The sequence below is a fragment of the Geotrypetes seraphini genome, chromosome 8, assembly GCF_902459505.1.
Source record: "Geotrypetes seraphini chromosome 8, aGeoSer1.1, whole genome shotgun sequence".
In the NCBI taxonomy this organism is placed as follows: Eukaryota; Metazoa; Chordata; class Amphibia; order Gymnophiona; family Dermophiidae; genus Geotrypetes; species Geotrypetes seraphini.
In genome coordinates, this window is record NC_047091.1 from 167550563 (window position 1) to 167576141 (window position 25579).

Consider the following 25579-nt stretch of genomic DNA (forward strand, 5'->3'; position numbering starts at 1 on the left):
ATTTGGGGGGAGGCCATGGCCTCTGTGGCCTCCCCCCGTCCCAACGCTTATGTTCCACGTCATTGCGTGTTTGAGCAGAAAAAGCACAACATTTAGGGGCTGATTCTATAAACGGTACCTAGCGGTATCTAACTTGTACGTTCCGCTCGGCGTGGTTGTCAATCGCATTAATCAGCAATTCTATCCTATCTACTTTAGTTTCACCGTTGTTACAATTACCCCTACATAGCTTAAAGAACTTTAAAGGGAAAACATTGGTTTCCCGTAAATCACAGAATCACATATAAAATAGCATTACTCGCACATAAAATATTAATAAACAAAGCTCCTGCATTCTTAGAAAGATTTCTAATACCTTATATTCCCCCCAAATCCTTAAGATCCGGAGAAAAATCTTTGCTAGTAGTCCCCTCGCTAAAATTCATTTATTCAAGGAGGGATGTGATTTTTTTCTATTACAGCCCCTCAAATTTGGAATTCACTCCCATCAACATAAGAGAAGAAAAATTACTTAGCAAGTTTAAAAGTCTCCTAAAAAGTTGGCTTTTCAAGGACGCTTTTAACTGATTCATTTAAATTTTATGATTTTACAGTGGACTAGGAATACTGCCAAGTGAAAATGAAGTGGGTAACCTTCCCCAACCTCTTGTTTCATTACCTATCTATCCCTTTTTGTTTGTGAATTGTATTTAATCCTCTTTTTTCTCTCCTCCCTTTTTCAAACGTATTATTTTATTCAAATTAGTACTAACGGTCTTGTTTTTGTTTTTTTTTTATTTTAACCTAATTTTTAACTAAATGTAAATCGCGTTGGATTTGGATTTTGCGATCAAATCAAATATTTTAAATAAACTTGAAATAAATAACTCTCAAATTTAATTTTTTGTTGGCTTAGCTATTTTATCAATTCAATTATAATGTGCCACGAAAAACTTTTGCTCCGTTTAGTGTGCCAGAGCTAAAAAGTTTCAGAGACACTGCTGTAACCCTAATCACTACGCCACACTCTCTTTTCCTTCCCTCGGTGTGGTTTAGCCAAACTGACTGGGCCGAGAGCATAAATATTCAGCAATATTTAACTGGATAGTATCACTGAATAACAGTTCTGACCGCCAGGGCAGGACAGGGGTGAATCCAGAAGTTATCTGGACACCATCGATCCTCAGTACTGGTGCTAGAGAACCATCTGGGCGAATAGTACCGCACAAACAGCGCTGCTAACTTGCTGGATATTCAGTGTGGATACACTGAATATCGGGGCTAATTCAACCCTACGGCAGTAAACGCTGACCACCACGGGCTGAATATCAGGCGGATTAACATTCTGTTTTGCAAAGCCTCAAGGCAGATTTCAACCTTGCCAGCTTCATAATCAGCTTAACCTGAAACAGTACCCTCCAGGTGAAAAAGAGCTGTAACCCAGGGTGCCCGGCACGTCAGAAGAATAAAAAAAAGGCTACAAAGAGTTAAGGGTTTAGCAAACATTAAAAACTCTGGCACTCTCCCTGCAGCTGTCAGATACATCCCAGACTAAGAAGAAAGCAGGCATTTCCACAGGTTTGCTGCCAAAAAGATGGCAGATGAAATTTTGGTATAAAGCAAAATCTTTGTCACACTTAAGAACCTCCAAAAATACACCCGAAACCACAACATTTCACTGTTTTCAACTGGGAATTTGCTGACATGGGCAGGAAGAAGGGAGTAAATTGCATAGGAAAAGCACTTCAAGCACACAGAAGCACATGTTCCTTTCCAAGCATGTACAAAAAGAGTCAGACCAATTTCAGCGCCAAGAACTGTGTGTGTGTTCATTTTGTTCTGTCCTCCTGTTCCAAGACCTTCCAGATCTCCACTGGGCTCCCAGCAACGAAAGCCAGACCTCAAGCAACAGCCGCTAAAGGCTGCAAGAGGTGAAGATTCTTCCACCAAATTCAGAAAAAAAAACACGGGCAATCTGGTAATGCCTAAACCTCCCAATGTACCTGCATGGACTTAAAGCAGGGGGGATGCCCTCTTGATTAGGCCCAAGACACAGACTGCACTTGCAGTGAACAGCTGGTGAAGCTTCACCTACTGCAGTTAAGAGAAAGGGCCTCTGCCCGGACCCATACACCACAAAGAGGTGTAAGTTAGAACGTTGGACTTGAAATGGCGACCACTGGCCAGGTAGTGAACTGGGAGGTGGGTTGCGCTTTCCATATTTGGAAGAGGACGCAAGATTAAAGTGTTAAACATTTCAAGGCGCTTTCTTACAGGAGAAGAAATATTAATTCTAGAATCATGATCAAATTCTGGCACAGGAGGGTGCCAGTCAAACTCCTCCCCTCCTTCTGAATTATGTATTCCTTGTTTTGAATAAAAATGCAATACAAATGATAAAAGCAATATTGATTTTATAAACATGCAAAACATTAAACCCGCCATGTGTCATCACAGAGGCAGCGGCAGCAGTGCAAACCAAGCAACCTTTCCACCTACCCAAATGCCCCCTCCGAGCTCCAGTACCCACCTCTGTAGTACACGTCACGGAATGGCGAGTTGATAAACTCCCGCAGGTTCCCAGTTTTTTTCCGCGATGTTCACAAGCATAGGGATAGTGTCGTTCCTCCCTCCATTCAGGTTTAGCAGAGCTTTGGGTAAACATGTCTTCCCAGTTGAGGGCTCTAGAAAAGGAGTATCGAGAAAGCGGATTACAGGAAAAAAACTTTCTTTTTGAGCTGGTTGATTAAACAGATGAAGATTAATATTATTGAGTGTTCCATCTTGAGTGCATCTCAACAGTGCAGAGGCTTATGTTTATTATTTAATCCACAAGCCTGCATTTAGGACCAATGGGGACCCCCCTGGAGAAGACTACAGTGTCGAAACACGGACCGTGTTGGGGCCACATGTTCTCAGAGGTTCAGGCCCTAGACATTTTTATGTGGATTATCTATTTGTTTTAATAAAGTCTTCATCTTGGACATCAACTCTCCACAATTCCTTTGGTTTTTTTGGCCCTGTTCCCTTTATGGAGGGATCAGGGTCTACCTTCTTGTTGTTTTGGTCTTCTATACTAGTAATAACTACACAATCAAAAGGGGGAAAGGGGGGGGGAGGTGAAAAATCAGTACTGTTAATCCAAAAACGGTCTTGGGGTCTTCTATATTAGGACATGAGTCCTGAGTCCTTGTTGACCAACAAACCTGTACCCAAGAGATTTAGTGGATATCCCTAAGAAATGTGTTGAACTTTCTATAAATTTGATGTCTTCTGCAACAGACAGGCCAAGTTAATGACTTATTTTTGTTAAAAAAAAAGTCTGACTCTTTTTTACCCATTGTTCTGGGGGGGAAAAAAGAGATCCCCCCCCCCAAATTTCATCCGGCCTACACATTTCCAATGAGGCCTCCATATTGAGTTGAACGCCTCAATTGATTTCTTTGTCATGCCTACTCTGGTGGCTTGGAGTCCTAAGAGACATCCCCCGTTTCATGCTCATTTTGAGATATCCCAAAAAATCCTTACAAAAAAACACAACACATTGGACAAGTCACCCCTCCCTCCTTACTCTGAGAAATCCACAATAACACTCCGAGAAAACATGAGGGAGCCAAAAGTCATTGTTCTAATTGCACACATTCACCCTCTGAAAATGACCCAGGAGTAGAAGGACCCACCGATTTCGAATCGCCTTTTCCTACAGGCAGACATTTGCTAAAAATTCAATCCATGCACACTGGGGTCATAATTGAGCTGGCAGCGGTCACCGATAGGTTTACCAAATTTCACATCAGTAAAATTTGGACCCCTAAACCTGCCCCCCAGGCCCGCCCTGTTCTGCCCCCTCCCTCCCCAGCTCCACCCCCATCCCCGCCCCCGCTGCCTTCCATTGGGCAGAAAGGCATTCGCGCACACGCAGATGCGATGATGTCATGGACAGGCGCACGTGACATCACCACATTGAGTCGGTGCATGCGCGGATGCCCCCTCCCAACATGATTTCTTTTCAAAACCCCAACAAAGTTCCGGGTTTTGAAAAGCCAACCGGACCCCCTGACATGTCCGGGGAAATCTGGACGTCTGGTAACCCCTAGTCACTGATATCTTCAATCTTGGCCACCACCAGCAAAATTATAGCTGAATATTCAACGCCAGACCCTGTCGTAACGGACTGAAAAGTGCAGCTCAGTCCAGACTGCACCGCCGGACCACCCCAGAACTACCTGGAAAATGCCAGAACTTGTCTTGTTCCCGTTGATATTCAGCCCTGTGAATTGCTATTGACTCATGTAAATGGCCTTGAAAATTGTCTTCTAAATCAACTTCTACCTTCCCTTTTTTAACACAACCAAAAGGTTTTATAAAACACTTCTGTGTCTGTTGCTACTGCATGAGGATTTCACACTGATTTGTGTGATCACCGTTAGACAGACAATAGATGGTTCCCAAATCTCTCACTTGAAGAAGGAAGATAGGAATGTTCTTTTTAAAAAGAAGCTCACCCTTCTCTCAGAACACCTGGCGCCCAGCTGCTTTCTCGTCTACGTTCACGCACACATGCATGGAGACTGTGCTCCTCAAGCCTGTTCAACTCGCACCTCACCTCGAAATTCCTCATCTGTCAGACGTTTCTTCTGAGTTAGAAGAAAAGAGAGGAGTCCGTCCAGGTCAGCCGTTGACCCCCGTGACACAATATCGAAGAGGATGTGTCGGTTAAACACCTTGAGCACCGGAGGAGGGTCCGGGGCGGGGGCCTTGGAACTTTGCGTCTGTTTACTGGAAGGGAAGAGAAAATGGTTTACAAAACCAGCCAAACAGTAGCAAATAGGCTATTTTAGGCCCAGGCAAATAAGAGTTTCATTATTCATTATATTCTGTCCAAGGCAGCTCAGTAGTTCAATAAGTAATTTAACACATTATCTGGTTTAATGTTTAAAGATACAAGAGTCCAGAATAACCAAGGTCCATTATTCAAGTAGCAGCTACTCAAAGGCCACAAGAAACCATGCACAGACCTAGCCATAGCGGTTAATATAGAAGGGTTTAAAAAAAGGTTTGGACAAGTTCCTGGAGGAAAAGTCCGTAGTCTGCTTTTGAGACATACAGAGGGAAGCCACTGCTTACCCTGGGATTGATAGCTACCATTTGGGTTTCTGCCAGGTTCTTGAGACCTGGATTGGCCACTGCTGGAAGGGTACTTGGCTAGAAGGACCACCGGTCTGACCCAGTATGACTAGTCTTATATTGTTATGGATTTAAATCACTCTTCCAAGCCCAAGCTCAGGGGGTAAGTTCAGGACCAGTTCAAGCACTGAGTTGCCCTGAGCCAACTTTTGCATTGGTACCCCTCACCCCCACCTGCAATCTGGTACCTCCTGTACAAAAGCACAGGTATTAATTACGGTTTAATAATGGTGTGATCAAAATAAGACAGTCGTAACGTCATCATTTGGGTTTCAAGTGACATAGCCGGTTTGATCTCTTCCAGAATCGATTTGTCAGGTACAGCCGAAAAAACTTTCCTGTATACCAAAACTGAACCAAATACTCATGATCACAAACCCCACCCATTATCCAATCATTCACTCCTTGGCAGGGTTTATATAGACCTAGGAAATATGGGAAAAATAACTGAGTCCAAGACTGGATCAGCAATCTTGTCCACTTCACATACAAATCCTGGATCCATTTTTTTCTGGTCCACGTCTACATTCTATATACTTCCTGAAGGGCCAGAAAAGGGCATTTACTTCCTGTTGTCATAGAGGTAGATATCCCTGAGAAAAACACACCTGAGCCAGCGCCAAGCAGCACACTGTCTGCCCAATGCTGGCGATCAACCCAAATATTCAATGTGGGGCCATTTCTGGCAACCAACTATCGAGTTAAGTTATCAATCTTTAATGGTTAAAAAGAAAGACAAGAAAAAGAGGGAAAAATGTTTACATAAAAAAGAAAGCTTTATATGTGCAATGATTACACCATTTGCTTGAGATGGTAGAAAAAGAAAAATCCAAATTTCCGTCTCTGGGTTTAAAATGTGCAATTATTACAATGTGCAACTATTTTGAGAAAACTGAGGTGCAAGTGTTTTTGTACTACAGGTATTTACACAAAGGTGTTGGGGGAGGGGTTATAAATTTGATACAACCTTTGGCACAATACTAGTGATTTCTCCCCAATTTTTGATATTTAAATATGCCTTGTAGGAAGTAACAAGGGAGCAGACCGTCCCAGAGGCCGTCTTGGTGGGGGCGCTAGCACCTCTCTGCCACCCCACACCATGCTCACGCACTCCCTTCCCCGCCCCCGTACCTCTTTACATTTTTGACAGCATGAGCAACTACTCTGGCCTGGCTCCCTCTGAAATTGCTTCTGGGTCACGGGGCCAGGAAGTGACGTCATAGGAAAAGTGAAAGCAGCAAGCTGCTCATGCTGGTAAAGATTTAAAGAAGCACGGGGATGGGAAGGGAGGATGTGAAAAGTTGTGGAGGGGTGGAGATGGGGGAGCGTCGCCTCCCCGGGCGCCTCCTAGCCTTGCTACGCCATTGCTTGTAGGCATTTATACACCACTCATAATCAAAACTTAAATACGTCTATAAACCTGGCGAAATTGGCATGTGGATGACCTAAAAGACAGGTCATCCAAATGCCAATAATCAAACCAACTTTCTGGACATATCATGGGACTTTTTGTGCTTCTGAATGCCGCTGTGTGCTCAGCGCTGAACGGGGTGTATCTGGTGGAGTGGTTAGGGCAGTATGTTGGCGGGATGTGGGCCGACTTAGGCTTAGTCATCCTGCAGGGATAATCGAATGTTTTACTAAACATCCTGGATGAGACTTAAAAGTTGTGAGTTAGATGATGTAAAATCAAGTATAAGTGCCAAAAAGGTATCCAAAGTAACCAGATAACCCACTGCAGAGACAAACTAAAGACTCACACAAACTCCCCAGTGTTCACTGACCCCCTCACCCCCCACAAAGATCAGAATAAAAAAAGTACATGCCTGTCTCCAGAACAGCAGCAGACTTTCCTATACCAGCAGCTGGTATAGGAAAGTCTAGCAGAGCTGCATACAAAGTGCCAGGTTTTGAAAAGCCATCTAGACTCCCAGACATGTCCTCGAAAAGGAGGACATGTCCGCGGAAATCCAGACCTCTGGTAACCCTATCCAAGTACTCTTCCGATAGGATGCTTATAACTCTACCTACTGACTTTCAGCAAGCAATAACCGCTCCATGGTTCAGAATAATTATGTAATGTAATTAGATATGTGTACAATCGCATTTTGAAATAAGATCTGACAGTACATGAAATCCTGCCAAACCAGCCTGACTTGAATTTAATAGAGGTAAAATGAGTATTCTATGCCACAATTTGTTCAAAGAAAAAATTTCCAAAGATCTTCTCCAGACACGTAAAACACAATCACAGCCAACTCTAGAAAATTACTAAAAGGGTCTGTTCAACAAGCCGAGATGCCAATTAACCACATAGCAAAGAAAGAATGAAACATTTTACCAGACTTGAAGCCAAAGCTCAGTGTGAACTCAGACCAGTTCAGTGTTGATCTGTCTTGTATTGCCTGTAAATTGTGCCTCAACCCTGCCAGCTCAGAGCACAATGGACACATCACATGATGACACAAAAAGCTCCTAAGACCCTCTGGCCTGCTTTTTTTTCCCCCTGCTTGCAACACTGCAGATCTTACTTTGAAATATAGAAAATGTCTACCAGAGATTACATGGGAGGGGGTTGAGAAATTTATTACCTGATTGTTACTTCTTTTTTGTTGTATATTGAAAATATTTGTATAAAAATTGACATTTATTTTAAAAAAAAAAAAAATGTCCCTGTCCCCGCAAATAACCACGGGCTATCATCCCGTGTCATTCTTTAATGTCTAGTACAACCTCAGACCTTATATATACACCAGCACTGTTCAATGCAAGGCTTGAGGGTCAGTGGTTGTACCTAGAGAATGACACGGGGACTAATTATATCTATATCTATTTAAGAACATAAGAAGTTGCCTCCGCTGAGGCAGACCAGAGGTCCATCTTGCCCAGCGGTCCGCTCCCGCGGCGGCCCATCAGGCCTATTGCCTGAACAGTGGTCCCAGACTAATTTTGTAACTTACCTCTAATCCTAACCCTAAACCTACCTCCACTCCTATCTGTACCCCTCAATCCCCTTGTCCTCCAGGTACCTATCCAAACCCTCTTTGAAGCCCTGTAGCGTGCTCCTGCTTATCACATCTTCCGGTAGCGCGTTCCATGTATCCACCACCCTCTGGGTGAAAAAGAACTTCCTGGCGTTTGTTCTAAACCTTTCCCCTTTCAATTTCTCTGAGTGCCCCCTTGTACTTGTGGGTCCCCATAGTTTGAAAAATCTGTCCCTGTCTACTTTTTCTACGCCCTTCATGATCTTGAAGGTTTCTATCATGTCTCCTCTAAGTCTCCGCTTTTCCAGGTTTGATTTTAAAAAATGCACCAGCCCTGAAACAGCTGATAGTTTAGCCCACATCAGGTGATCAAGGTCACATTACTGATCTGAGCTGTGATGGGAAACTCCGGGTTCCTGAGAAGAATGACTTCATCTTTCCTTTTCAGGATGGCTGCACCCCTTCTGATCAGGCATAAACTGTGAGTCACACAGGTCAGCCCAAAGCTGTTCCTGCTTCCTGCCTTCCTGCAGTCGCAAGCAGGGTAAGCGACAGAGATACAATGGAACAGCATCTGTGCTATTAGCCAGATGTGCTGAGGAATTGCTCCCGTTTAGAGCCTATGGGAAAAAAAAGTCATGTACATCTGACCCGCGGCATGTCAACGACACGTTGCGTCATTGCGCATGTCGATGCATGATGGGAAAGCATAAAAAAAAAAAAAAAACCAACCACACATCAAGAGTGGATCAAATGAAATTCTCAGAAACTGCCCTTCAAATTTTCCAGGGAAGGAATTCCACAGAGAAAGGATGTCCTGGTAGATGACTTTGTACAGGGATAGCCGACACTGCACCTCCGCTCTCTGCTCTTGAAGATACAAGCTGATGAGGGATTTTATGAAAAGCTGCACGGTGATCTTTAGGTTCAAGCTATGCATTAAGATTTAAGTACTTACAAATCTGTTTCCTCATATAAAAAAATATTACTATTTTGGTTTTCTAGACCAGTGATTCCCAACCCTGTCCTGGAGGAACACCAGGCCAATCGGGTTTTCAGGCTAGCCCTAATGAATATGCATGAGAGAGATTTGCATATGATGGAAGTGATAAGCATGCAAATTTGCTTCATGCATATTCATTAGGGCTAGCCTGAAAACCCAATTGGCCTGGTGTTCCTCCAGGACAGGGTTGGGAACCACTGTTCTAGACTATACTGACTTGGTTAGGTGTTGCTTACATGTTTAATTTGTTATAGTTCTCAATTAAAAAAAAATTTAATTAAGATCCCCCCTCCCCCCCCCAAGCTGCATTACTGTCGTGTTTGTGATCCCTTGGGTGTGCCGCCTGTCTCTAGGAGAAAATGTTCTGGCTTGTATAGCAGTGTACCGTATATAAAAACAAGGTAAAATACATGAAGTAGCCCATTCATAGTTCAAGATCTGCAAGGAGACATTATTCAAACTAAAAAAAAATAGATCAATAAATCTAGGCATGCTAACCAAAAATATAAACAAAATCCTTAACTAGTACAGATCCCTATGAAAAGACATCCACACCAACAGGAAAAAATGGAGAAAAAAAGACCTCAGATTTTATATACAGGGTACCCACAAAAGCACTCCTTGATTTTAAATGGTTACAAAATCAAATCTTATTGGAATAGGTTTATAAATAAGATGACAGCAAATACAAGTTCCCAAAAGCACGGTTAGCAAGATCTTACACAATCGCTTGCACTTTCACCCTTATAAGTTGCAATAGGTGTAGAAGTTACAACCTTCAGACAATGCAATGCGATAAAATGACCAGGTGTTCCTCAAGTGGCCCCCCCCCCCCCGAGATCACTGGACATTACTATTGGTGACTTTTTCCTTTGGGGGTACGTACCTCCACCACCCGCAACTATGGATGATCTGCAGGAACGCATCGTTGAAGCTATAAATGCAATCACGCTGGATATGCTTCGGAGAGTCTGGTTTGAGCTCGATTATTGCATTGATGTTTGCCGAGTAACAGGTGGGGGCGCACATCGAGTGTATGTAATGAACAGATACCATATGAAACTTTGAGTTGATGAAACTGTAGCCGCAAAAGTGAAAGAATATTCCAATCAACTTTAGTTTGGTACCCATTTAAAATCAAGGAGTGTTTTTGTGGGCACCCTGTACACCCATATCAGCACAACTACGTCATGCAAACGTAGAAACATGATGGCAGATAAAAGCCAAATGGCCCATCCAGTCTGTCCATCCGCAGTAACCATTATCTCTTTCTCTCTCCGAGAGATCCCACATGCCTATCCCAGGCCCATTTGAATTCAGACACAGTCTCTGTTTCCACCACATCTTCCGGGAGACTGTACCATGCATCTACCACCCTTTCTGTAAAAAAGTATTCCTTAGATTACTCCGGATTCCATCACCTCTTAACTTCATCCTGTGCCCTCTCATTGCAGAGTTTCCTTTCGATGAAAGAGACTTGACTCATATGTATTTACATCATGTAGGTATTTAAATGTCTCTATGATATCTCCCCTCTCCTGCCTTTCTTCCAAAGAATACAGATTGAGATCATTAAATCTGTCCCCATACGCCTCATGATGACCACATACCATTTTAGTAGCCTTCCTCTGGACAGGCTCCATCCTTTTTATATCTTTTTGAAGGTGCGGCCTCCAAAATTGTACACAATATTCTAAATGAGGTCTCACTGGAGTCTTATACAGAGGCATCAATATCTCCTTTTTCCTACTGGCCATACCTCTCCCTATGCAACCTAGCATCCTTCTAGCTTTCTAGTTTTCAACCTGTTTTGCTACCTTAAGATCATTACATACAATCACACCCAAGTCCCGCTCTTCTGTTGTGCACATAAGTTCTTCACCCCCTAAACTGTACCATTCCATTGGGTTTTTGCAGCCCAAATGCATGGCCTTGCATTTCTTAGCATTTAATTTTAGGTGCCAAATTTCAGACCATTCTTCAAGCTTCGCCAGGTCTTTTTTCATGTTATTCACATCATTCAGCATGTCTACTCTATTGCAGATTTTGATATCGCCCACAAAGAGTCAAATCTTACCCGACAACCCTTCAACAATATCATATATAAAAATGTTAAAAAGAACAGGCCCAAAAACAGAACCTTGAGGCACACCACTGGTAACATCCCTTTCCTCAGAGCGATCTCCATTGATGACTACCCTCTGTTGCCTTCCACTCGACCAGTTCCTGACGCAGCCTGTCACTTTGGGACCCATCCCAAGGGCACTCAGTTTATTTATTAGACGTCTGTGTGGAACACTGTCAAAGGCTTTGCTAAAATCTAAATACTCGTACACCACCACATCTAACGCACATCCTTTATCACAGGGGTAAGTAACTGAGGTCCTCGAGAGCCGGAGCCAGGTCAGGTTTCCAGGATATCCACAATGAATATGTATGAGATGGATTTGCATTCACTGCCTCCTTGAGATGCAAATCTATCTCATGCATATTTAGTGTGGATATCCTGAAAATCTGACCTGGCTCCGGCTCTTGAGGACTGGAATTGCCTACCTCTGCTCTATCCAATTCTCTGGTCACCTAGTCAAAGAAATTGATCAGATTTGTCTGACAAGATCTACTTCTAGGGAATCCATCTTGCTTCCGGTCCTGTAATCCACAGGATTCCAGAAACTTGACCATTCTCTGTTTTAAAAGTGTTTCCATTAATTTTCTTACCACAGAAGTCAGACTTATTGGCCTGTAATTCCCTACTTCTTCCTTCCACTTTTGTGGAGGGGGACCACATCCACCCTTCTCTAGTCCTCCAATACCATTCCTGACTCTAGAGACTCATTGAAAAGGTCAGTCAGTGGAGCTACCAGAACTTCCCTAAGTTCCTTCAGCACCCTTGGATGTACACCATCCGGCCCCATCGCTTTGTCTACCTTTATTTTAGCTAGCTCCTCACGAACGCAACCCTCTGAAAATCGATCAGGGTCTATTACTTCTCCATCCCTATTCACGTTTGTCTTCTGCGGTCCCGCTCCCGGCACTTCAGCCGTGAACACAGAACAGAAATATTTGTTAAGCAATTTGGCCTTTTCTTTATCAGCTTCTACATATTTCTCCCCTTCACCTTTGAGTCTCACAATGCCATTTTTGCACTTCTTCCTAGCTGGCACAGAACTATGGAATGCCTTGCCTGGTATCCTGCGGCTTTGTATGGGGAGGATGAATTTTAAGAAAATGCTGAAATTATTTGCCAATGCCTTCTTATGCTAAGGTATATTTCAGTTGATAATTGCCTTTTAGAATTTTTTGACAACAATGTACGATTTAAAGCTTGCTTGTATTTCTGAATTGATTGAATTTGCGTTCTCTCTCCCTGTTTATAACAGGGGCGATTAATGATGTTGTTTAGACATGTCTATGTTATATGTGATAATCATAGGGAAACAAGATTTTATGTATGTGATATGGAAACCGCATAGTTGTATGCGGTATATAAATTTTTTAATAAATAAATTATAATAAATAAATAAAAAATGTCTTGTCTCCCTGTTTTACCTTGTCAGCTATTTTTTCTTCCATTTGCATCTTTGCTTTCCTGACTACACGACCAGCCTCTCTTAACTTTTCCAGATATTTTTGCCTGTCTTCCTCTTTCTGCGATCTTTTGTAGTTTATGAAAGCTAACCTCTTATTCCTTATCTGGTCAGCTACTACTTTTGAGAACCAAAGCGGCCTTCTTTACCTCTTACTTTTACTTACTTGCCTCACCATAAGGTTTGGCGCCCTTACAATCGCTCCTTTCAGTTTTGCCCATCGCATTTCCACTCCTTCCAGACGTTCCCATCTAAACAATAATTCCTTGATGTAAACCCCCATCCGAACAAAGTTCATTTTTTAAAAGTCTAGAACCTTTGCTTCTCAATGAGCCTGCTCTATACCCATCTCAACATTAAACCGTACTATGCAGTATCACTGGATGCCAGATGATCACCCACTGTAACATCAGAAACACTGTCCCCATTTGTAAGCACTAAGTCCAGTATGACCCCATCCTGTGTGGAACAGTTCTCCTTGTAGAGAATCCAGGATCTCCCTACTTCTAGAAGACCCCGCAATAGGGATACCCCAATCAACATCCGGCATGTTAAAATCACCTATTAGCAAGATTTCCCCTTTTTTAGATATATTCTGAATGTCTACTATTAAATCTCTATCTACTTCAGTGGTCTCAAACTCGCGTCCCGGGGGCCACATGCGGCCCACCAGGTACTATTTTGAGGCCCTCAGTATGTTTATCATAATCACAAAAGTAAAATAAAACAGTTTCTTGATCATATGTCTCTTTAGCTATAAATTACAATATTATTATTAAGACTTATAAACTATAAAGAGTTTTACCTCATGCAAAATTGTCATTTCTTTAATAAGACATTAACTATTTTTTCTGAGGCCCTCCAAGTAACTACAAATCCAGAATGTGGCCCTGCAAAGGGTTGGAGTTTGAGACCACTGGTCTACTTCTTCCATCTGTGAAAAGGCCTGTATATCACACCAATGTAAATATATTTACCATTCCCTCTTTCCAAATTGATCCACAGTGCCTCTTCCTTGCTCTGCAGATCCTGCAATTGTGTGGCTTTAATATATTCTTTAACATATAACGCTACTTCTCTTTTTCTTCCTACTCTGACTTTCCTGAACAGATTATAGCCCAGTATAACTACATCCCAGACATAGTTCTCTGTGAACGCCACTATATCCAAACTCCTCTTCTTCCATCACAGCTTCTAGATCCAGAATCTTGTTTCCCATACTTCGAGCATTAGTATATACTGCTTTCTAGACATTGCCCTCATTTCCCATCCGTGTAGAGGTATTAAGTGATTTACTGACCTGAGGGCTTATACTCACCCGGGAGCTTTGATCACCCTGCCACATCACTTCTAGTTTAAAGCGGATTCTATCACAGACATTGGTCTCTAAAAAAAACCTCCACAACAAATCTTCACCAAAGGCATCAATAGTTGCAGTCCATTTAAACATAGGAATACTGCACCTTAACTAAATTATCACAAAAAGCTGAAATTGGCAAACAGCAAAAAAAAAAAGAAAATCAATATTACTCGAACAGTTCAAAGAGCCAAACTCAACAGCGGCCCTATTCCGCTCTAGGTTGTTTCAAGAGTCCTTGCATTGATACTTAATTTTTGGGAGTCGATATGGAGACAAATTGATGTTGTACTTGGGTCATCGATACCACTAACTCATGAAGCTATAATTTGTGGTACTTTATTACATGTTAAACCTTCTTTGGATCGTTATAAAAGCCAATTTTTCTTAATAATGACGGGAGTAGCCATTGAAATGATAACATGCAATTGGAAATGTTATGGTTGACTTAATTATACTTTCTGGTGGGCAAACTTGTGTTCTAGTTATAAATATGAAAGAATGAACGCTGAAATTTTAGGTTATAGTAAAGTATTTAACCTGATGTGGAGCCCATTGGCATCATTTATTGAGTCACAATAGATGCCATGTACCTTTTCTTTTTATCTGACCTCCTTACACATCCAAGGTGAGAGGGAGGGCGGCAGGAAATGTATTATTGTTTGTTATTCCTATTTTATTTATTGTATGTAAATTATAAATGTATATCTTTATTAGTTAAGGGGGAGGGGGGAGATGAGTGTTTTTTGAATTATTTGCATATTTAAAGTGCATTTCTTGATTTGTTTATGTTTAAATTCATTGTATTGAACTATTTATATTTTAAAATTAATAAAGATTTACAAAAAAAAAAAAGAGAGTCCTTGCAAACTATTCTTATAGTCTTGTTACTGACCAACGAAAGCACAGAAAAGAAAAAGTAGCAAATGTCCTGTAAATGCAGCTAGAGACCAATGACTATGAGAGAACCCACGTTGCAAGACGTAGTTATGCTTGATATGGGTGTATATAAAATCTGAGGTCTCTATTGCTCCATTTTTTTCTGTTGGTGCAGATGTCTTTTCATAGGGATCTACCGTATATACTGGAATATAAACCGATCGGAATATAAACCGAGGTAACTTTTTCCCTCCCAAAAGGAGGAAAAAAAATTGACTCGAATATAAACCGAGGTTAGAAATTTGGGTATGTGAGTGTCATTTGTCATCCCCACCAGAACAACTGGCCTCAGTCACACATGCAGAAAACAGAAAATAAAACCCCAACCTTTTCAAATGCAAACCCACACACTAAAAGTACTATTGTACACAAACCAAACCCTAATATGCCAGACTCTGCACACAGTACACCACAAGCGAAATAGAAAGAAATGCATTTCTTCCTGAACAGTCCAAAATACAAAAACAACAGATATACATTTTCAAAGCTGACATATTCCAATCACTAAATTGAAAATAAAAAAACATTTTCCTACCTTTGTTATCTGGCAATTTTATTTTTCTGGTCATCTTGTTCCATCTATGCTCTTAACTCTGTTTCCAAGGCCGCCTTATGCATTTGCTGTTTCTTTCCTCTCCTTCACTTTTTGCACTACATCCTTCTGTGGCCCTGATTTTCATATTCAGTTTTCTTCCATTTTTCTGCCTCCATCTCGAATCTATCTTTCCAACTCTTCCTCTTCCCTCCATCCATGTGCACCATCTTTCCTCTTCCCTCCATCCACGTTTTGCATTTATTCCCTCCCTTCCCCTTCCCTCCATCTGTGCTTCATCTCTTCCCCTTCCCTCCATCCATGCCCCATCTCTTTCCCTTCCCTCCATCCATGTGCCCCATCTCTTCCCCTTCCCTCCATCCATGCGCCGCATCTCTTCCCCTTCCCTCCATCTGTGCCCCATCTCTACCCCTTCCCTCCATCCAAGCCACAGCTTTTCCCCTTCCCATCATCCATGTGCCACCATCTCCTTCCTCTTGCTGCCCGCAGTCCCCCCTGCACAGCTCCTTTGCTCCGGTCCACCCAAGGGGAAACAGGATGTTGTTTCAGGGGGAGGGGGGGTGGACCATGGCAAAAGAAAAATACAGAGGAGGCCACTATCTTAGGTACTCCTATCCTACACTACCCGCCCCTTCCTGCCCCAGACAAACATTGCACTTACAGTCCCGATAGTCTGGAAGCTGACGCCGACATTCTGTGCCAGGCTGAAGGGTCTTGAGCGTCTGCACATGGTCAAGGCTTGCTGGACTCCCTTCGAAAATCCCGGAGAGGCATTGAGCATACTCAGATCAAGGCCCTTCAGCCCAACACAGAGCAACGGGACTGTAAGTGCGATGTCGGTCTGGGGCGGGGGAGCGAGTAGTGGAGGAGTGCCGGTCAATGAGGGTGGGGGGGAGATAGGCATGCCGGTCATCAGTGGGGATAGCAGTGCTGGTCATCGGGAGGGGGGAGGGGAGGAAAAAAAAGCACCATCATCCAAAGGAGGCTCAAATATAAACCGAGAATCCCCTTTTTGGGCTGTTTTTTGTCCCAAAACTCTCAGTTTATATTCAAGTATATATGGTATATTGGTTAAGGATTTTGTTTAGTTTTTCTGATTTATATACAGTATAGTTCTTACAAGTTTCTGGTTTGAACCAAAAATATAAACATATTTTATATATAGATATAAAATAAACAGCCTTATTTTAAAGGAAATATGAACAGCCAAGCCTGCAACCCAACCCATTCAATAACAATGATTGCCATCTGATATAAAGCCAAGAAAAAATCCAGGAAACCAATAAGCTGAGTTTAAAGGTAAAACTTGTTACTGTCTCAGAAGGAGCTGCTACTCACTCAGCGTTGATTTTTCTCCGTCGCCGTTTATTCTCTGTAGGATGATGGTAATACGTCCCATAATCAAACAATGAGTCCATCGGAGCTTTCTTAGGTGCCGGCGCCACAGATGATTCATAGATGGTAGATTCTAGGAGATCCATGGGGTTGGGCATTCCCTTTTTAAAAGCTCCTTGGAACTTCATCCTAAGGTTCTGCTTATTGTCCCCGGCGGCCTGGGGCGTCCGTGATGGGTCAGCGGAAGGGGTGCCATCTTCATTTTCAAAGAGGTTGGCCAGGGAGGAGAGAGGGAAGGAATCATTTTGGGATGAGCCTTCTTCTTTCTCGGCCTCGCCATCTACCGAGGTATTTGCTTTGGGGGGGTCCTCTGAATCTGCCATTCTTACTTTGGACGTGCCTTTAATTTTCAAAGCAGACCTGAGAAGGAAGGGAGGAAAAAAAAAAAGAATTGTTTTAATTTATTAATTGGGGGAAATCTATACTGCATTTTACACCAGTGAGCGGCGCAGCGGTTAGAGTGATAGCCTCAGCACCCTGAGGTTGTGGGTTCAAATCCCTCACTGCTCCTTATGACCCTGGGCAAGTCACTTAATTTCCCCCCCCCCCCCCCCCTCATTGTCCCAGGTACACTAGATAGAGTTTGAGCCCATCGGGACAGATAGGGAAATTTGATAAAGTACCTGAATGTAAAACCACTTAGGATATAAGAGTATATAAATAATTTAATAATAATAAAAGTTGAATACTACAGACATAGATTATTCAAACGGCAGCATATATGGTGCATGTTCAAATTCTACATGAATAATCTAACAAAAACATACTTACACCATATCAGTGCTACTTAACCTAACCCTAATTGCAGGGATGTAATATGATGATATATAATGAGAACCAGTGCAGTGGATCCCGATTGAACAGACTTTTTTGTCAACCCTACATATGGCATACATAGGAGGCGAAAGGTTTATATATATATATATATATTGGAAAGGCAGGGGCGGGGAGATATGATAGAGATATTTAAATATCTATGTGGCATAAATACACACGAGTTGAGTCTCTTTCGATATATCAAGGGGAAACGACCTGCGAAAGGAAGCGGTGGGACCGTTGGATGACCATGGAATAAAGGGAGCGCTAAAAGAGGACAAAGCAATCGCCGACAAACTGAACACATTTTTTGCGTCTGTATTTACTGAAGAAGATTTACACAGTATACCGGAACCCATCAGGCTATATGCTGGAAACGAAGACGGAAAGCTGACAGGATTGACGGTCAGTCTAGAGGAGGTGTGTAGGCAGATTGATAGGCTTAAGAGCGATAAATCCCCGGGACATGAAGAACCATGGGGTGGACGGAGACGTACATAGATGGATCAGAAATTGGTTGGCGGGTAGGAAACAGAGGGTAGGGGTGAAGAGCCACTACTCAGACTGGAGGAGGGTCACGAGTGGTGTTCTGCAGGGCTCGGTGCTCGGGCCGCTACTATTTAATATATTCATAAATGATCTAGAAACAGGGACGACGTGTGAGATAATAAAATTTGCAGACGACACCAAATTATTTACTGGAGCTCGAACTAAAGATGACTGCGAAGAATTGCAAAGGGACCTGAACAAACTAGGGGAATGGGCGACAAGATGGCAGATGAAGTTCAACGTTGAGAAATGTAAAGTATTGCATGTGGGAAGCAGAAATCCGAGGTACAACTATACGATGGGAGGGATGTTATTGACTGAGAGTACCCAAGAAAGGGACTTGGGGGTAATGGTGGATATGACAATGAAGCCGACGGCACAATGCGCAGCGGTCACTAAGAAAGCGAATAGAATGCTAGGTATAATCAAGAAGGGTATTACAACCAGGACGAAAGAAGTTATCTTGCCATTGAATCGGGCGATGGTGTGCCCGAATCTGGAATTCTGCATCCAATATTGGTCGCCGTACCTTAAGAAGGATATGGCGTTACTCGAGAGGGTTCAGAGGAGAGCGACGCGTCTGATAAAAGGGATGGAAAACCTTTCATACGCTGAGAGACTGGAGAAACTGGGACTCTTTTCCCTAGAGAAAAGGAGAGGGGATATGATAGAGACTTACAAGATCATGAAGGACATAGAGAGAGTAGAGAGAGAAAGGGAGACAGAAAGAAAGAGAGAGAGATAGAGATAGAGAAAGATTGGAGAAACTGGGTCTCTTTTCCCTGGAGAAGAAGAGACTTAGAGGGGATATGATAGAGACTTATAAGATCATAAAGGGCATAGAGAGAGTAGAGAGGGACAGATTCTTCAAACTTTCAAAAAATAAAAGAACAAGAGAGCATTCGGAAAAGTTGAAAGGGGACAGATTCAAAACAAATGCTAGGAAGTTCTTCTTTACCCAACGTGTGGTGGACACCTGGAATGCACTTCCAGAGGACGTAATAGGGCAGAGTATGGTACTGGGGTTTAAGAAAGGATTGGACAGTTTTCTCCTGGAAAAGGGGATAGAAAGGTATAAATAGAGGATTACTGCACAGGTCCTGGACCTGTTGGGCCGCCGCGTGAGCGGACTGCTGGGCACGATGGACCTCGGGTCTGACTCAGCGGAGGCATTTCTTATGTTCTTATGACCGAATGGCATCCACCCGAGGGTCATCAAGGAACTGAAATGGACCATAGTTGAACTGCTTCAACTAATAGCCAATCTGTCGATCAAATCGGGAAAGATTCCGGAAGACTGGAAGATGGCGAATGTTACGCCGATCTTCACGAAAGGTTCGAGGGGAGATCCGGGAAACTACAGACCGGTGAGTCTGACCTCGGTACCGGGTAAGATGGTAGAGGCGCTGATAAAGGGCCACATCATTGATCACCTTGATGGACATGGGCTGATGAGGACCAGTCACCATGGTTTTAGCAAAGGCAGATCGTGTTTGACGAACTTGCTGCACTTCTTTGCAGGAGTAAACAGGCAGATAGACAAAGGCGACCCAGTCGACATTGTATATCTGGATTTTCAGAAGGCATTTGAAAAGGTTCCGCATGAACGACTACTTCAGAAAATTGGGAGCCATGGAATCAAGGGTGAAATACTCACATGGATTAAAAACTGGCAGGATCATAGGAAACAGAGTGGGGGTAAATGGACAATACTCGGACTGGAGGAGCATCACCAGTGGGGTGCCGCAGGGCTCGGTGCTTGGACCCGTGCTCTTCAACATCTTTATAAACGATCTAGACATTGGTATGACGAGTGAGGTGATTAAATTTGCAGACGATATGAAGTTATTCAGAGTAGTGAAGACGCAGGGGGATTGCAAAGATCTGCAACTTGACATTATCAGGCTCGAGGAATGGGCATCGACATGGCAGATGAGGTTCAACATGGATAAGTGTAAAGTGATGCATGTAGGTAACAAAAATCTCATGCACGAATACAGGATGTCCGGGGCGGTACTTGGAGAGACCTCCCAGGAACGAGACTTGGGAATTCTGATTTACAAGTCGATGAAGTCGTCTGTGCATTGTGCGGCTGCGGCGAAAAGGGCAAACAGAATGCTAGGAATGATAAAGAAGGGGATCACGAACAGATCGGAGAAGGTTATCATGCCGTTGTACCGGGCTATGGTGCGCCCTCACCTGGAGTACTGCGTCCAGCACTGGTCGCCGTAAATGAAGAAGGACATGGTACTACTCGAAAGGGTCCAGAGAAGAGCGACTAAGATGGTTAAGGGATTGGAATAGTTGCCGTACAGCGAAAGATTAGAGAAACTGGGCCTCTTCTCCCTCAAACAGAGGAGATTGAGAGGGGACATGATTGAAACATTCAAGGTATTGAAGGGAATAGACTTGGTAGATAAGGACAGGTTGTTCACCCTCTCCAAGGTAGGGAGAACAAGAAGGCACTCTAAAATTGAAAGGAGATAGATTCCTTACGAACGTAAGGAAGTTCTTCTTCACCCAGAGAGTGGTAGAAAGCTGGAACGCTCTTCCGTAGTCTGTCATAGGGGAAAACACCCTCCAGGGATTCAAGACCAAGTTAGACAAGCTTATGCTGAATCAGAACGTATGCAGGTAGGATAGTCTCAGTTAGGGCGCTGGTCTTTTACCAGAGGGCTGCCGCGTGAGCGGACTGCTGGGCATGATGTACCACCGGTCTGACCCAGCAGCGGCAATTCTTATGTTCTTATAAGGAAACTCCACAGTGAGGGCATAAAATAAGGTTAAGAGGTGATAGGCTCAGGAGTAATCTAAGGAAATACTTTTTTTTTTTTAACAGAAAGGGTGGTAAATGTGTGGAATAGTCTCCTGACAGAGCGTGGGGCAGGCATATAGGATCTCTTAGGGAGAGGAGGAGATAGTGGATGCTGGGATGGGCCATTTGGACTTTATCTGCCATCATGTTTCTATGTTTCTAATCTTACAGAAAATTACAGAGACCAGTCAGAGAATCTCATACTCTACAACCAATACAGGAATAATGTAGAAGTAATCTATTACTCAAAAAATGCACGGTGCCATTTGAATATTCTGTGATAGTCAGTTGATTTTCGCTTCTTCTGACATCTTGAAATGGTATAGATAATCACAATTGAAATCTGATGTATTTCCACCCCCTTCCCCCGGGGATCTCAAAAACCATAGTAGGCAGTCAACAGAAGCAGCAAAGTAAACTGACTGCTCCAGCCAATGTAACCGGGACCTTTCCACTGCTATATTCCACCTCTCTGATGTCACTTCCTGTGTGTAGGATGTAGCAGGAGAAAGGGGCTGAGCTGGAGGCAGTCTGTTTACCTTGCTGTCTCTGCTGGCTGCCCACTGCAAATTTTGAGAGCCCTGGGTGGAGGGTGGGTGGGGAGAAAACTGGACCTTCATGAGGGCAGGAGAATTGAAACGCCAAGACCTGCAGGAGTGCAACAGCAGGCGGCCCCCTACCATTGAGCAGACATGGGCATTTTGTCGGTTCACTCAATGATAGCTACTCCCCTGGTTGCCATCCACCTTTTATGCTCCTCAGCCCTAGTACATTTTCAAAGAGGCCAATTTATGAGCATAACTCTGCATAGGATGTCACTTAGACTTGCTTTTTTCTTGAAGATATATTTATTAACGATCCATAAAAATAAAATTGTAGCCATTTTATGAGGTGATGCTGAAAAGTTCTTAGCCGAAACAACTTTCTAAATTCTGAGCCTTATTTTGCAACTGTAGCTGAAATGTGTTATTTTATTTTGCAAAGTGCCAATTTGCTGAATCTTAATGCTATGCTTTGACATTGTTTCAGATCATTGATTGAACCATGTCAACAAAAAGTATGGAATTTTCAAATGTGGAACTCCGAGCCGTCATGAAGTTCCTATTCCTGCAGAAGAAAACTCCAAAGGAAATCCTTGAATGTATGATGCAAAACATTGAGTGGCAAATGCCCATCATACTCCACAGTGAAGAAGTGGCATGCAAACTTTCAGCATGGAGATTTCAAGACCAAAGATGCAGCAAGGTCTGGGAAGCCTCAAATGGTGTCAACTCCTGAAAATGTTGACCATGTCCATGACCTAATTTTAGCAGATCGGCGAATATCAGCTAAAACAATTTTGGAACGACTAGTTACTGCTAATGAAACATGGTTATACCACTATGATCCTGAGACAAAACGGTGGCATTCAGGTTCTCCAAGGCCTAGGAAATTCAAGATCCAAAAGTCAGCAGGAAAGGTCATAGCCACAGTGTTTTGGGATCAGGAATGTGTTGTAATGATTAACTTCCATGGGTAAGGTGACCATACGTCCCATTTTGAACGGGACCGTCCCGTTTTTAGATTCCCTGTCCCATTGTCTCAACACACAGTTTCAGGACGCCGAAATGTTCTGTTTTCAGGGAAAGCGTCCCGAAGCTGTGTGCGGCGACAACAGGACAGGCGATCACTTCCCCTCCCTCCCTGCCGTGCCAAAGCTAGCCTCCTTCCTTGCCTCCCTCCAGGACCCAATTCAACCCCCCCAGTCCGCCGCTGCCGCGGTTTACCAGCCTCCCTCCAGCGTCGATTCAAACCACCCACCCATCTCCGGTCCGCCGCCACTGCAGCTTGCCACCCATAAGCCTTCTTCCTATTGTCTATTTTGGGTCAGCCAGGCAGCAATTGGCTAGCCCGGAACTTCCTCTCCGACGTGAGAATTGATGTCAGGGGAGGGGGGAAGAGAAGACTTGTAAGTCTGGCGCTTGTGCAGTGCAGTCGCTGCTTGCATCTTGATGTTGCTGGGTCAGGAAAGCAGGGTGTGTGGGGACAGGGGAAGCAGGGTGGCTTTGCTTGTCGGGGGGCAGGGAAAGTAGGGTGCATCGGGGAAGCAGGGTGGCTTGGCTTGTCGGGGGCAAGGGAAGCAGGGTGGCTTGGCCTGGGTGCGTCGGGGAAGCAGGGTGGCTTGGCTTGTCAGGGGGGGGGCAGGGGAAGCAGGCTGCATCAGGGAAGGAGGGTGGTTTGGGGGGCAGGTAGAGAGAAAGAAAGAAATGAAAGAGAGGATGCACAATCAGAAGGAAGTGCAACCAGAGATTCATGAAATCACCCATTAAAAAAGGTAGAAAAAATGATTTTATTTTAAATTTAGTGATCAAAATGTGTCACTTTTGAGAATTTATATCTGCTGTCAATATTTTGCACTATATTTAATGGGATCCGGAGGATCCGGGGTCCTGTCCCGTTTTGAGGAAAAAAAATAAATGGTCACGTTATCCATGGGGCCCAAACAGTTAATGCAAAATACTACTGTAACTTGCTGTGCCAATTAAAGGAGGCATTGAAAGAAAAAAATGGAACGGGAAGCTGCGGAAAGGAGTTCTCTTTTTGCAAAACAATGCACTGACTCACAAGGCTGGCAGAGCGATGGATGTTTTGATGCAGTTGGGGTTTCAGTGCATAGACCATCCATCCTACTCACCAGATCTTGCTCCATCTGACTATTTTCTGTTTCCAGACCTTAAAAAGGGTTTGAAAGGGTGGCAATTTTCAAGTGCTTCGAAAGTGACTGCAGCAGCGAAGCAGTATTTCAGTGACTAGACATCAGAGTATTTTTTGGAAGAGTTACAGAATCTTCAGATATGATGTGACAAGTGTGTTGACCTTAGGGATGGAATAATAAGTTATGGAATAACTTGTAGGTTTCATGGCTCCATGTCAGCACCCCCTCATAGCACATTATCACAATTCAAGTTTCCGTCGTGAGTATCCCCTAGTTTTAATCTTGAAAGGGTAAATAACCATTTCTATTAATTTGTTCCACACCACTCATTTATATCCCATCTCCCTCAAAAGAAGAAAAGTGGAAATGTATTCCTGGCCTTACTAACCTCTTCAAACTGCTAGTAGGCATCTGTATTCATCCAATATACATCTTGTTTCACATTTCAAAGGCCTCTTCTAGTAAAGTGCAATGAAACCCACAGGCCAAGTTTCCCCCAGATGTGGTTCTCCAGGCCGCACCCTACAGAAACTGCAGAACAAGGTCTCTCTTTCATTGGTCCTAAAAATACACCCAGAGTAATCTTACCATGTCATTTTCGATTTGGTGGTGGCTATGTTTAACAAGGCCTAATGCAAGGCCTTCTGTATAGAGATTTTTAAAAGCATAAGTTCTCCACTTTGATGGATAACACACATTTGATTACACAGCTTGTGATTATAAAGAACAGTGTGGCAGAAATGCAGTGTCACAGCAAGGTTTTACTGCCCTTCAGAGCCATTTTTATCCATCACAGGGCCCGCACTATAATTTTGTGGCCTATGTATCTACTCGGTAAAGTGCAGCTCGAGTCACAATATTTATCCAATTTGCTGTAAGTTTTGTTTTGCATGACTGAGGCAGCAATAGAAGGCACATTTGCTGGCCAGTAATGGTAGGGAGATCACGTTGCAAAGGGCAGATAAATTTGAAATAACGTTCACAGACATATTATTTTTGAAACTGTATCTATTTCAGATTAGTCAGGCAGTATTTACAGTCCTATGTATAGTATATTTTTTTTCTATTCTTCCCTTAACACCACTGCCCCCATCAAGGTGGAATGCATAATTCAGAAACATTACATTACTTTACGGATTTCTATTCCGCCATTACCTTGCGGTTCAAGGCGGATTACAAAGGGATTGTCAGGACATTAGAAATATTTAGGGAAGTTTGTACATTTATTTGAGTTGCTAAGGATTACATCTGAATTGTCATGGTATTAGAAGAACATATGGAGTAGTTGCAGGTGATGCTTGGGACATTTCTGATTGAGTTAGTTCAGTTTTATGTGTTTTTCTAATAGAAGGGTTTTTATTTCTTTTTTGAAGGTTTTGTAATCTGTGGTCAAGGTCAATAGGTTGTAGAGCTGGAGGTCAAGTGTTGCAGCTTGAGTGACTTGGAGGTTGTCGTACAATTTTTTCTTTTGGCGTTTTTGGTTGGAGGGTGTGTGGGTTCTCTTATGTCTGGTTGAGGTGGATTGAATTAGTCGATTGTTCCAATAGGCTGTGCTGTCTCCAAATGAGGATCCTAGTCACAAAGCCCTGGGAGACCTCTGAAGGCTCCCTGAAGGTGGCTAAAACCATGACTAAACTCTATCCCGTGGATCAGGAATTCGAGCAAATCTTTGCTATGCCAAAGATGGATTCCCTAGTTGCCCAGGTGATCAAAAGCACTT

The 25579-nt window shown here is 43.2% G+C and overlaps 1 protein-coding gene across 1 annotated transcript in view; it reads right to left on the bottom strand.

The window, feature by feature from the left end:
* Positions 1-25579, bottom strand: part of TRPV4 (transient receptor potential cation channel subfamily V member 4) — a 152683-nt gene that overhangs the window by 70531 nt on the left and 56573 nt on the right. Inside the window, 4 exon segments of the mRNA XM_033957279.1 lie at positions 2510-2567; positions 2569-2663; positions 4586-4758; positions 16928-17344. Coding sequence (XP_033813170.1) covers positions 2510-2567; positions 2569-2663; positions 4586-4758; positions 16928-17307 — 706 coding nt within the window. The 5' untranslated portion in view covers positions 17308-17344.